General features: G+C 54.1%; 5 protein-coding genes across 5 annotated transcripts; 2 read left to right on the top strand and 3 right to left on the bottom strand.

The window, feature by feature from the left end:
- Positions 1-86: 86 nt before the first annotated feature.
- Positions 87-2,295, top strand: K489DRAFT_324535 (uncharacterized protein; the record flags this gene model as incomplete). The annotated part of the gene is made up of 8 exons (XM_033601768.1): positions 87-353; positions 413-565; positions 816-837; positions 913-965; positions 1,031-1,413; positions 1,464-1,663; positions 1,871-2,028; positions 2,173-2,295. 8 exons carry the CDS (start codon positions 87-89, stop codon positions 2,293-2,295), a joined length of 1,359 nt encoding a protein of 452 aa, XP_033457401.1.
- Positions 2,296-2,402: 107 nt separating this feature from the next.
- K489DRAFT_383164 (ornithine carbamoyltransferase precursor-like protein) lies at positions 2,403-4,272 on the bottom strand. The gene has a single exon (XM_033605535.1). The coding sequence runs from the start codon at positions 3,778-3,780 to the stop codon at positions 2,623-2,625; it is 1,158 nt and encodes a 385-aa protein (XP_033457400.1). The 5' UTR covers positions 3,781-4,272; the 3' UTR covers positions 2,403-2,622.
- A 472-nt stretch (positions 4,273-4,744) lies between these two features.
- K489DRAFT_390354 (NAD(P)-binding protein) lies at positions 4,745-5,723 on the bottom strand (the record flags this gene model as incomplete). Its single annotated transcript, XM_033606595.1, has 3 exons — positions 4,745-4,767; positions 4,790-5,363; positions 5,430-5,723. The coding sequence occupies 3 exons, from the start codon at positions 5,721-5,723 to the stop codon at positions 4,745-4,747; spliced, it is 891 nt and encodes a 296-aa protein (XP_033457399.1).
- Positions 5,724-7,124: 1,401 nt separating this feature from the next.
- Positions 7,125-10,569, top strand: K489DRAFT_301784 (uncharacterized protein; the record flags this gene model as incomplete). The annotated part of the gene is made up of 5 exons (XM_033600439.1): positions 7,125-8,471; positions 8,607-8,844; positions 9,350-9,814; positions 9,866-10,019; positions 10,242-10,569. Coding segments are annotated over 5 exons (2,532 nt in total), but the record flags the coding sequence as incomplete, so codon positions are not given.
- Positions 10,570-10,725: 156 nt separating this feature from the next.
- Positions 10,726-12,256, bottom strand: K489DRAFT_54485 (uncharacterized protein). The gene has a single exon (XM_033608707.1). It carries the CDS (start codon positions 12,076-12,078, stop codon positions 10,882-10,884), a length of 1,197 nt encoding a protein of 398 aa, XP_033457397.1. The 5' UTR covers positions 12,079-12,256; the 3' UTR covers positions 10,726-10,881.
- Positions 12,257-12,308: the final 52 nt, after the last annotated feature.

Raw genomic sequence — 12,308 nt, 5'->3', positions numbered from 1 at the left:
CAAACCTGCGCGCAAATACTACAACACTCACATACAGAGTCAATCCGGATTACGCTCCACCGCATCGATACATTCGACCCGCAATCATGTCGGAAGAGGCCCCACGACCAAAGAGGTCACGCTTTGATCAGACAGAGCCGGACCAACCACGCAAGACACGCTTCGATCGCCGCTCTCAGTCGCCAGTCACTCGCGATCGCAATACGCGGAGTCGCAGTCCTTTGAAGAGTCCTAGCAGTGCTGGCGGCAAGATGGATGCGGCGGCCGCAGCCATGGCGGCCGCAGCGAAGATCAACGCTGAGTTGGCGAAGAAGGCTCCAGTGCGCCAGGGAGAGGTGCCTATCATTCGACAGGTACAGCAAGAGAAGACATGCACATCAATACAAACATACAGCTGACATGGTGTTTGAAGCGCACGAACCCGGACGGTGCTGGCTCTCCAAGCGGTCCTAGTAGCACCCTACAGGCCGACATCTACCAACAAGACGGTGATTATATCAAAGACATCGAAGTCAACGATTTGCGCAATCGCTATACCCTGACTAAGGGTGCAACCCAGAAAATGGTAACTATCCCTTTTACAGGTTTTACTTGTCCACTGATACTCCAGTCTCGGGCACCTTTCTTTTCCTGTTGCCATTTCCATTTGGACACTGGGTTTGTTGGGTCAAACTCGAGACCATGTTGAGAATTTTGTGTCGACGAGACAATATGATGAAAACTTACACTTGCGCTAGCCCAACTGTCGGCGAATCCATCGAGATCGCCAGCACCACCACCCAACGTTTGCAGCCTGCTGACCTTGTGACATTTAGATTAAAGATGAGACTGGCGCCGGTACGCTTCCATTTGACGATACAAAAGATTGATGATTTAGGGCTCAAATCGCTTACTTTTTGCGTTTACTTGAAGATGTCACAACCCGCGGCAACTATTATCCTGATAAGAGCATGGCCACTCCAGCTGTGAGTGCAAACTCGATGCGAGATATTCTAGCTTGGAGGCCTGTAGTGCTAACAGGGCATCTCAGAAACCACCGCTCTACCTTCACGTTACTAGTCAAACCAAGGAAGGCCTGGAGAAGGCCATTGAGAAGATTGAAGAACTCATGAAACAAGATCTACCAGATCTTATCGACCAGCGTCGTTTCCGTCGTCCGGAACGCGAAGAGCGTCCTCCACCGGATCTCGACTCCCGAGGCCGCCGCAAGTGGCCCGAGGAGAAGATTCCGATCGATCTCGAACCTATCCCAGGTTTCAATCTCCGTGCCAATGTCGTTGGTCAGCAAGGCATGAACGTCAAACACATTCAGGCCGAGACGAGATGTCGCGTGCAGATCAAAGGCTATGGCAGCGGTTTCCTCGAGCAGGACACAAACGCTGAGAGTGATGAACCCATGTACCTTCACGTGACGTACGTATATTCATTACCTGTCTTTGTGCTCGATGCTAACCAGAAAACAGCTCACCTGACGAAGCTATGGTCGCCAAGGCCAAAGAGCTATGCTTGAGTCTCCTTGAGAGCATTCACAACAACTACCGAGAGTTCAAAGAACGTGGACCTCAGAACGGTGGTGATCGTGGTGGTTTCCGAGGCGGACGAGATCGTGGAGGGGATCGAGGTGGATATGGTGGTGGGGACCGCTACGGAGGTGGTGGAGGTCGTGGCGGCCATGGCGGCAATGAATATGGTGGAGGTGGCTACGGTGGCGGTCAGCAGGGTTACGGAGGAGGCTCCTCCTATGGCAACCAAGGCTATGGTGGGCAAGGAGGAGGCTATAATGCTCCAGGCGGTTACGGTAATGGATCCGGAACACCCGACGCAGCCACCGCCGCAGCTGCTGCTGCTGCCCAGCAACAGCCGGCAGGAGCTGCCCAACAACCGACCGATCCGGTCGAAGCCCAGCGTCAGTATGAAGCATGGTGCGCCTACTACGCTCAAAACCCTCAGCTCGATCCGTACGCAGCATACGGTGGCTACGCAGCTGCAATGGCACAATATCAACAGCAAGCGGCCGCCGCCGCTGCTGTTGCTACTCCCGGGGGTCAAGCCGGTTCTCCGACCGCTGCTGCTTCCACGCCGACGTACCCCGCCTATGGCAACATGCCGGGTCAAGCTGGCTCACCAGTGAACCTCGGTGGGTATGCAAGCGCCCCATCTGGACAATACCAGCAACCTGGATATGGGCAACAGCATGGGGATGACGGCGCTCCGCCACCACCTCCGCCTCCACCGCCTCCGGGAAGTGCGGCTCCAGGAGGGTATCATGCGGTAAGCTTTTCCCACATCACATAGTGTGCCATTCGTACGCTCCTCGCTGACAAATCATGCTATAGGTACCGCCGCCGCCTCCACCACCAGGTGCGTAACTTGCTTGAAAACCATTGGAGTTTTCGATGTGTGCTACAACAATCGCATGTTATTTGGAGATTCGTCTTACAGGAAATGATCGAAAGTGTAATGCAAGAGGAAACCTATCATAGTCTTCGCGAATTACACACTCTGCTCGGCTTGTATGAACACAATCTTTTAGTACCACAATATGACAAAACTCCTTTCCATCTGTCTCTGACCCTCTTCATCAACTTCCCTCCCCCCTCCATGTACTCTTCGTTTGAAATCTCAAGAAGACTTCGTCGCATCCTCAATCTTCCCCTTCTTCACCACAAACGCCTCCAACACCGCCAGCGCCGCCCACAGCCTGTTCTCCGCCTCAGGGAACACCAAACTGCGCGCCTGATCGAAGAAGACTTCGTCGTGGACCTCCTCGGCATGGCGCGGGAGACAGTGCATGAATTTCCAGTCCGCCTTGGCCCCCGCGTCGCGCGCCATCGCGTGCGTGATCTGGTAGCCCGCGAAATCCTTGATCCGCTGCGCACTGTCGGACTCCTGGCCCATGCTGATCCAGGTGTCTGTGACCAGCACGTCGGCGTCGCGCGCGGCTTCGAGGGGGGAGGTGGTTTGGGTCAGCCGGGAGGACAGGGATGACTCGGTGGCGGTGGAGGTGATGAGTTTCTCCATCGCGGTGGGGATGGCGTAGCCTGCGGGTGTGGCGACGGCGATGTCCACGCCGCTCTTGGCGCAGCCCAGCGCGAGGTCGAAGAGCACGTTGTTCGCGTCGCCGATCCAGGCGACTTTGCGCCCCTCGAGTCCGAGCGTGGATTTGGAGGTTGTTTGCGAGGGGAAGGCTTCGATCAGGGTGAGGAAGTCGGCGACGGTTTGCAGCGGGTGGAAGGCGTCGCTTAGGGCGTTGATGACGGGCACGCTGGAGTGTTGTGCGAGGCCTACGACGTCGGAGTGGCCGTTTACTCGTGCGAAAATCCCCGAGACCATGCTGGAGATTACGACGGAGGTGTCGTGCAGGCTTTCGTTCACGCCGAGTTGGATATCGCCTGAGCCGAGGAACATTGGGTGCCCGCCGAGGAGGGCCACGGCGGCTTCGGTGCTGACGCGTGTGCGGGTGCTGCGTTTGGTGAAGGTCAAGGCGAGAGTTTGTCCGGCGAGAGCGCCGCGGAGGCTAGGGGAGAGGCCGGCGCCGGATTTCACTTGGGTTTTGAAGTGCTGTGCATTTTGCACGAGGGTGGTGAATTCTTGAGGCGTGAGGTCGGCGATGGACATGAGATGGCGCGGAGCAAAGGGTGATGTTTTGGGTTGAGTTGGCGGCGGTGATGATGATGTTGCATATTGTCGGATTGTGAACGGGATGCACTTGAGTCGTTGGAATTGACTTTGACTGGATGTGAACGTCGAGAGGGGACGAGCCAGGCGCATGGCAGCCATGTTGGTAGATATTTGAATTTGGGTCGTGGGATCTGACTTGAATGGTTATCACCCTTGGTTGCTTGACGATCGTGTGGTCTCCGCAAGTGTCTCTTGTGATAGCTTTGAAGTCAACGAAGACTTTCGATCTTGATTGCTATTGTTCTTCCTCGCTGGAATCTCTTCAATTACTCAAGCGTCCGGCAGTTCAATCGAAAATCAATTCTTTGTCAATGAAGACCCAATGGCACCAGTAAAGGTTTTTTTTTTCCGCGAAGTGACGCAGGTGCATATCGTTATCAGTCACCCAAATCTAGACCTCAAATGTCCACGGGTCCGCCTGCCGTCAACTTCAGCCATTGGAATTTTCTGAGTCATCCGGATGCGGACCGAGCCACGCCAGGGCCCGAACTCGGCTGGGATGCCATGCAGACATATCGTACTGCAGCCGCCAACAGCGGTAGAAGGCGTGAGAGGTGAACAACCTTGAGAGAGTGCTGTCTGGTAGTGAAGTGAAAGAAGGATAGGAGATTAGCTATCCCGGAACAGATCTGTATTCGAGGTCGTCCAATTCGCAAGACATATTCGTCATGCCGCTAGTCGCCCAAAGAGCCACCGTCATTACCTAACTACCTAAGTACGCGTGGGGGAGATTCGTAAAGGCAGGCCAAATAGCCCCAATGTCAACCCTAAGCACAAACGTTCGGTGTAGTTGCTCCGGAGCCATGAATATTGCGAGTCTTAAGATTCCTAGATGAATAGATCATGGTCTTATCATGGGCTCATTGTGGCCGTGGTATGATCTGAACGAGCCCGCTAGGCTGTCACCGTTTAGTAGTGCTCTAACATACATTGGAACAATCGGTGGTCGAGTGTTTGTCAAGTGGGTGGCGGACCAGATGCCCGCGCCAACATGACAGAACAGAACAGCAAGGGTAATGCACTGACCAGTAATAATGTTTGTATTAAACTTCTGAATTCTGCTTCAAGAATTGCTCGAGTTTCGATCTATTTACGTTTGGATACTTACTACAGATCGTGTCCCGTTCGTGGTAGACCCATCCGCCTTCAAGTACCAGGAGCTGATAGAACAATCCGATATACTTCCACCACTCGAGAGGATTGCCTTCCGACCTCTCTTTTAAAGCGAGCGCTCTCAAATCGTCAATGCAACCGAGCCTCTGCGTATCCACCGTCACGCCGCGAGCTGTCTCATAGATCGCTTTGACCTCCAGTGGGCTGTACGAGCCGCTATGTACTTTGAAATAGCCACCCTCGGCTGCGTTTTCATCCGTCACGAGCTCGATACTATACGCGGCTGCATCTCGCTCGGTGGTAAAGTTCCAGGGCTCATCGCCTTCGCCCCAGTAGACGAGTCGCTTATGCGGAGAGGGGTCCCAGAGTCCATGGTTCGCGGGAGACAAGTCGCCATGTCCTGGCAATGAAAAGAAGACTTCCATGAGCACGCCGGTGAACAGGTAGATGGGCTTGATTGGCGACGAGATCCGAGCGTGGGCTGCGAAGCAGAGGTATGGGTCCATTGATTCGTGGTCGCCGAGGCTGAGTGCAGGCCAGTAAGCGTTCCACGACGCGGCATGAAAGCGCTGCGTACGCGAATCGGTCAGCATGTTCCAACGCGGAGCGGCAGTATCGAATGAGAATAAGGATACCTGTACGCCGGCACGCTCGGCCGCTCGAAGCAAAATCAGCTGCCCGTCAAGCTGAAGCTGCGGAATGCCGCTGTAGGCACAAATGACAGCATCAACACCGTTGCAGGCCGCTTCAATCGCAGCGATGTCGTAGTAAGACTTTGTTTCAACGAAGGATTCGAGCTTGTCATCGACGTTTCGCGATAGCTTGTTCCGATTCCGACCAAGACCACGCACCGCATGGCCTCGTGTCTCGGCCTCAATGGCGAGCTTCTGGCCAATGTTGCCAGTGATGCCCGCAATCAGGATCAACATGTTTCGGATACGAATGATATGGTTGAGCCAGATTCATTTAGTGCCATGGCGAGTACTTATACGATATTTGCCCGCAGGTATCTACATCGCGAGACCCTCGCCCTTACCGGGCCCAGATAAAGCCGACGGGTTCGGCCCTTGACTGCCTTCAACCCGAGTGGTCATGACCGAAGCGACGAAGGAGTCCGGGTCAGAAGTCCTGACATCATGGCAAGCTGATATGATATGTGGAGATGCAGGTGGTGTGCCAATGCAGTGTCCCATCATCCCATGAGAAGGGTGCTGTGGCTCGAAAGCCGAGCTGTTCGGCCTCAGCTTCGGTAGGATTTGGTGCCTGAAGACTACTGGTGTCCAGCTGTCTCCTTGGCTGCTACAACGCAGGTCTCTTCAGTGGAATACTCTCCAAGGCTTGGCATAGGCAAATTATTGAGCTGGAGTAACGGCGTGGGAATGTCGGTCCAACGAGAGGGAGATCGGACTGATTTCGGCGAGCATGCACATTACACGTGGGCATCATGCAAAGCCGCTCCGGAGCCTCGTCCGCCCCCACCTAGTGATCTCTCCTGCAATAGACGGTCTCATTGTGACTGCGGTGTGATGAATCACTGAGCTGCCATCGGTTTATCGTGCTTAGTTAGGTAGAGACAATATACATTGAAACGAATTGATGAATGGGTCTTCTGATGTCTGTCATTTGAATGGCGGACCAAAACATTGACAGCCCGAACAGCTGATACATACCAAGTACACTATACTATCAAGACGACCGTCACGTGGCCGGGCGCGAGTCATGTTTCCGCGGGGGGAAGAGACGGACGATTGCCCAGATCCGCTCGTGACTGGGCTGTGAGTGTGAGCGTGAGTGTGAGTGTTGACGTAGCTGCTGCTGATGACTGTGGGGAGTGTGACTGTGCTGAACTGGGCAGTCCATCGCGATAGTGCACATGGAGATAGCGTATCTTCTCTCCGCCCGCGTGCGATCATCAGGCACCTGGCCTGGCTGCTTGCTCTCATGCACACATCTACCCACTCGTCTGATCTCACCTCTACCACTCAACAATAACAACAACATCTGACGCTCACCTCCGCTGTGCTCCTTACTGTCCTCGCACGCTTCAACTCTAGCCGTCAGACATGCGCCTTATCACATCGCATCACCGGCGCTAAACACTCACCACATCGCAGCGATAGCCCTCGCAGCAACGAGGAGCTGCTTCATATCCCGTCAACATGGCAGTCGACGATGACGCGCAGCAGCGCTTGACAGCAGCGGACGCAGAGGACACCCAACAAGAGCAGGATATTCAGAACACATCAGCAGCTACCGAGCAGACGCCCTTGCTACCGCGGAGAGACGACGGAGATGAGTTGGAGCGACCCGTAACGAACAAGTTCAATTGGAGGTGGCCTAGTCTGGTAGCCTTGGTCTTGTTAATACTGGGCGGGATCCTCATCATCGTCCTTGCTTTTGTCGCTCCAGGGATCGTGAAGGAGTACGCCGAGCAAGCGATCGTGGTAGAACCTAGAAGCCTTTCCATCGACTCCTTCACCGCGTCCGGCGTTCGCACTCGGATTCAAGCGAGTGTCTGCCTAGATTCCCGTCGAGTATCACAAGACCCGGTCCGTAACCTGGGCCGCTTCTTCACCTATCTGGCCGCGGAAGTGGAGACTGGCGAGAGTGATGTCGAGGTCTCCCTTCCCGAGTACGGCAATGTCGTCCTAGGCACTGCTCAAGTCCCGCCGATCAAGATGAGTATTCGAGACGGTCAGTGGAAATTCATCGATATCCTCGTCGACGTCAGGCCTGGACAGGTAGACGGTCTTCGCAGTATTGCCAACGACTGGATCGATGGTCGCCTGGGTCGCCTGCGCGTGCTTGCTAAAGCACAAGTTCCCCTCTCGAGTGGCCTGATAAACGTCGGACGTCAAGACATCCGACAAGAGCTCATGCTTTCCAACGGTAAAATCCCCAAGATGCCAGCTTACAAGCTGAAGGATGTGTCAGTTCATGAGGTCGATGGTCCGAATGGCAACAGTAGCGCTGTCGCGGTTGATGCCAGCCTGGGTGTGATGAACGACTACCCTGTCGAATTCACAGTCCCTCCTCTGGAATTTGACATTCTTGTCGATGCATGTGCAGAAAACGACCCTAACATTGTTGTTGCTCGAGCAAGAACTCATGAGCTCAATGTGAAGCCTGAGCAGTTGTTAGATGCTCGAGTCACCGCTACGATGCATCACCTCCCAGCCTCTCTCATCCGCGATTGTCCGAATGCAGGCGATTCGCCTCTCGATCGTCTAGTCGGCAATTACCTCCACGGGAAAAACACTACCATCTACATTCGTGGCTCACCAAGCCTCTCTTCGATCGAATCTTCCTCCTCAGAACAACTCCCAGCTCCAGAGAGCGAGGCACCTGAATGGCTCACTGGCCTGCTCTCATCTCTCACCCTTCCCATACCTATTCCCCCACCTTCTCTGGACAAAAATCCACTCATTCGAAATTTCTCACTCACCAACACTCATTTCGATCTTCCCGACCCATGGGCTGAAGACCCAAATTCACCCGAGGCCAAACCTCGAATCTCTGCTGATGTTCGCGCGCTGGTCGCATTACCTCCACCGATCGCACTAAACCTCAAAAACTTCGACGTGGACCGCGTTCGTGCCGATGCGGATGTTCTGTACAACGGAACGAAATTTGCCGAGCTCGATCTGAGTGCCTGGCAGCGAGCTAACCTGACCCACGTTGTTGAAGGCGATTGGGAACGTCTCGTCGGCGCTCAACACGAAAATTTACACGCCCTCAAATTGAACCCCACCGCTTCTGACGAAGAAACCACCGTCTCTGTCGACCTCGCGCCCGTCACAACAAATGTCGAGCTCAGCACCAAGAAATCTCAGCCAACTCTTCTCCTCATTCAGTCCCACATTGACCAAGCGCCCCTCATCATTACAAACGAAGATATCTTCACTAAAGTGGTGGAGAAACTGATCTTTGGCGGCAAGGGCTCGATCGTCCACCTACAAATTGTCGCGCAAGTGGATGTCGAGGTCGTCACATCTCTCGGCGATGTTGTGGTTCGCAAATTGCCGGCGCACGGAGATGTGCCTTTGAAACGTAAGTAGACTCAACACACCCCCTCTACACCTTTTCGGAATGCTTGCAACGCCCTTCTCTTTCTTTTCGTCATGGTCAAAGGGACCGATCTTTATTTGGGCTCTGGCGTTTGTGTACTTGTGGGTCGAAGGGGTTGTTGACTAGATCATGGACCCATCTGGACTATGTCGTCCCTTGTGGGCAGTCTGGAATTTTCGGCGTTTTACTTGTGGTGGCCTGCACAGGATATGGAGTTTGTTCTCTATTTTCTCAGGCTATATCGGATAGATGTCAGAAAGATAGCATCATATCAAGACACTCGCGTGGCTCTTGCACCCACTCCTCATTTCCCCTTTTCTTTCCTTCCTCTACTCCTTTCACAACACGCTTCGACCAGACGCCAATACATGCAAAGAACACTCTACTAAAACAAAACTCTTCTTTTCTATCTCCGATCTAGCCCTTCCACCGATCCTACCTCGACCCAACCCACCAAACCCACCCTCAAAAATAAAACTCCCGACAGAATCCGCACCACAACCGCCTCGTCACCAACTCCCTCCCAAGACTAACCTCACCCTCCTGAACCCGCACCTCACCGACCTCCGCCTACACTCCAGCACCCGTACCAGCCTCGTCCTCGCCGCCATCTTCGGCTTCACAAACCCTACGCCCTACAGCGCGCAAATCCCCTATTTCTCCGCGGAATTCCTCAGCTCGGGACATTTACTCGGCGGGATCACTCTCGGGAGGAATACGAGTGTGACCGAGGGACGGAATGAAGATGTTGGGGTGTCGGTGGAGTATGCACCGCTTTTACAGCAGCACCGCGCAGGCATTTCGGCGGAGGACGAAGGACGCAAAGCCCGGGACGAAGGACGCGCTTTTCTCGGTAAATTCATCTCCGGTGGAAAAGAAGACCTCGTCCTCGGCGTGCGCGGTTCCCCGAGGACGTTCATCCCCGAGGGATCTCCCGCGGCGAGGAATGATAGTTGTATGGCGGCGGTGCTGGGCCGTGTGGTGCAGAGATTTGGGACGTTAGAGATCAGGATTCCGAGAGGATTGTTGAAGATCGGCGGCGGCGGTGGTGGGATGCAAGATGATGACGACACCAACGAGGGCGACGATGGGGGCGACGATGACGGGTTGCATTTCATCCAAGATGCAACCTTCCATCTCTTTTCTAGCTCCGCGACGTTCGTCCTGCTGAATCCCCTCCCGCATGATCCCATCACGATTCTGAGGCTGAATGCCACGGCGCTATATCCACGGCCGATAGAAGACGGCGACGGCGATGGAGACGATGGCGACGATGACGATGGCGAGAACCCCGATCGCGGCAAGAAACCTTCCAAACCACACGACCCTTCGACTGACGACCCCTGGCTCCCTGCTCTCGCCACCGCAACAACCAGCAGCACCAACACCGCCGTCCCTCCAAAACCGACCACAACCCTCCATCCCATCGCGCACATCTTCTACTCCGACCCCTTAACAATCCCACCACCCGCGAAAAGACCCCTCGACCCCCCCGACGACGACGATGGAATTCCAGGGTGGACAACGCCCAAATTACCGGTTGAATGGTCGCTGGGTAGTGTCGGGTATGAGGCGGTGCGCAAGGCGCTGGGGGGATCGTTGAAGGTTGGCGCTCGGGCGGAGATTGATGTGGGGATTGGAGAGTGGAGGGAACAGAAGGTCGTTTTTGAGAGGGAGGGGGGCATTGGGGCGAAGGTGAGGTTGTAGATTGAAAGCGCGTTTTCCTGATTTCACTCTGAAATGTTCTGATGAGTACACGAAATGTGAATTATGTACAAGGTGTTGTACACGGAATTTGTCGTTGACGCGTGTTCCGAGATTTCGATTCCGGTCCAGCTCGAATGTCGTCCCCAATGATGATGGAATTCTTCGGGGGAATATTGTTGTTACAATGCTGGGCTTTGATTTCGCCGGTGCCAGGCCAGCTGACGGCTCGCCCAGGGATGACCTTTTCGCAATCCCGAGGCAGATCAATCACCGTGATTGCATCGATATCCCCATGGACTGTCCAGATAATTTTCATTTGCGATACTGATTCCTTACCCGGACTCTCATGGGCAGCTTACACCGGGTAATCGCCTCCCCGGCAGGATATTTATACTGTAGCCAGAGCCTCTGCACTCCAGCAGTAGTCACACTAGTGAGCAAGTAGAGGACGATTCCCGCCGGGACCTCAGTCATGATCAAGCCGAAAATGAATGCCACAGAGCTGTTCACAAAAATACTCCTCTTGCGCTTTGAAGCTTGTGTTGCATGCTCTTTGAGGTCGAACCTGAGCTGATGAGCTTGAGCCTCAATCTTGGCATCACTCAAGCCTGCTAAGTCCGGGCGGCGCGTAACGGGGATTTGCATGGCGGTAACGACACCTTGATATATCATGATTGTTGTGAGGAAGAACGGAAGAAGTTGATATGGGTCGGGAACACTCAGGTCGGGACACCAGCGTAGACCTTCGACCATGAGGGAGGGGTCGACGAAGGGTGATTGAACAATGGAGAGTGATTCCATCTGCTCTACCAGAGGTGTGGGCGCATCTGGCGATATCGGGGAAAGTTGGTCCTTGATATCCAGAAATGTTCTCTTGATACCAGTCCATACCCTAGCAAAAGGGTACAACAAGATTGAGACAAGACCCTGTGAACTTCCACATCTGAGTCTGATAGCTTCAGACATGACGACGAGGGATAAGTTGGTGACTATCCCGGAGCGAAGACTACCTGATATACCGAAAGCTTTCTGAATCTGGTTGCGGATGGCCCAACTCATTTTGTTCGCTTTATACCAGTGTTGAAGTTTCCCCGATATGTTGTTGAAAGTCGTCACCCGGGGTGGACGGCCCAGTAAACGCATTTTGCTTGCTCTCCGTGCTGAGTAAAGAGGCGCCAGATGTGACATCTTGACGTCTCCGATACGATGCGGTTTGGTGAAAGCGTAATAGATGAGAACGCCTCGAACGAGGATTGCTGCTGTTGGGATCGTCGCGAACCATGGTAGACCAGTGGAGTGAATGACATCCAGGAGAGTGGCAGGTACGCTGACAACTGCATTATAGAGCTCGGATTTGCGTGATGCTGTAGCTGAGAAGGCGCGTCGTGTGGGGGCAGAAGAGGTGCGGAGAGTTTGTTCGTAGAGCGCAAGTCGACATGTGGGCGGCAGCGCAAGGAAAGAATGACCGGTGGAGCGCAGCGCGCGGGTGGAAGAAGCGAGGCTGTTCATGGCCGTGATGTTCTTGGTGATGTTTGCGGCATTGGAATGAGGCTCTTGCGGCTATCGACCAGTACCGGAATGAAGGAGTCTCTGTCGATGTTGGGTATTTCCTGGCTTCACGATGAATGGATCTCGGCATTGAGAAGATGAAGCTCGCGGAAGACATATATGATTATGTAACCTCCGCGGACATTTCTTGATTGATGAATGCCTCGGGCACAGAGAGGGTTCACTCCAGG

Source organism: Dissoconium aciculare, assembly GCF_010015565.1.
Source record: "Dissoconium aciculare CBS 342.82 unplaced genomic scaffold K489scaffold_11, whole genome shotgun sequence".
In the NCBI taxonomy this organism is placed as follows: Eukaryota; Fungi; Ascomycota; class Dothideomycetes; order Mycosphaerellales; family Dissoconiaceae; genus Dissoconium; species Dissoconium aciculare.
Note: the sequence above shows the minus strand (reverse complement) of the source record. Positions and strands in the feature narration are given on the sequence as shown.

Bases quoted from the DNA above. Each gene is read 5' to 3' on its own strand.
- K489DRAFT_383164 (XM_033605535.1), bottom strand. From the start codon at position 3,780: ATGGCTGCCATGCGCCTGGCTCGTCCCCTCTCGACGTTCACATCCAGT.
- K489DRAFT_54485 (XM_033608707.1), bottom strand. From the start codon at position 12,078: ATGAACAGCCTCGCTTCTTCCACCCGCGCGCTGCGCTCCACCGGTCAT.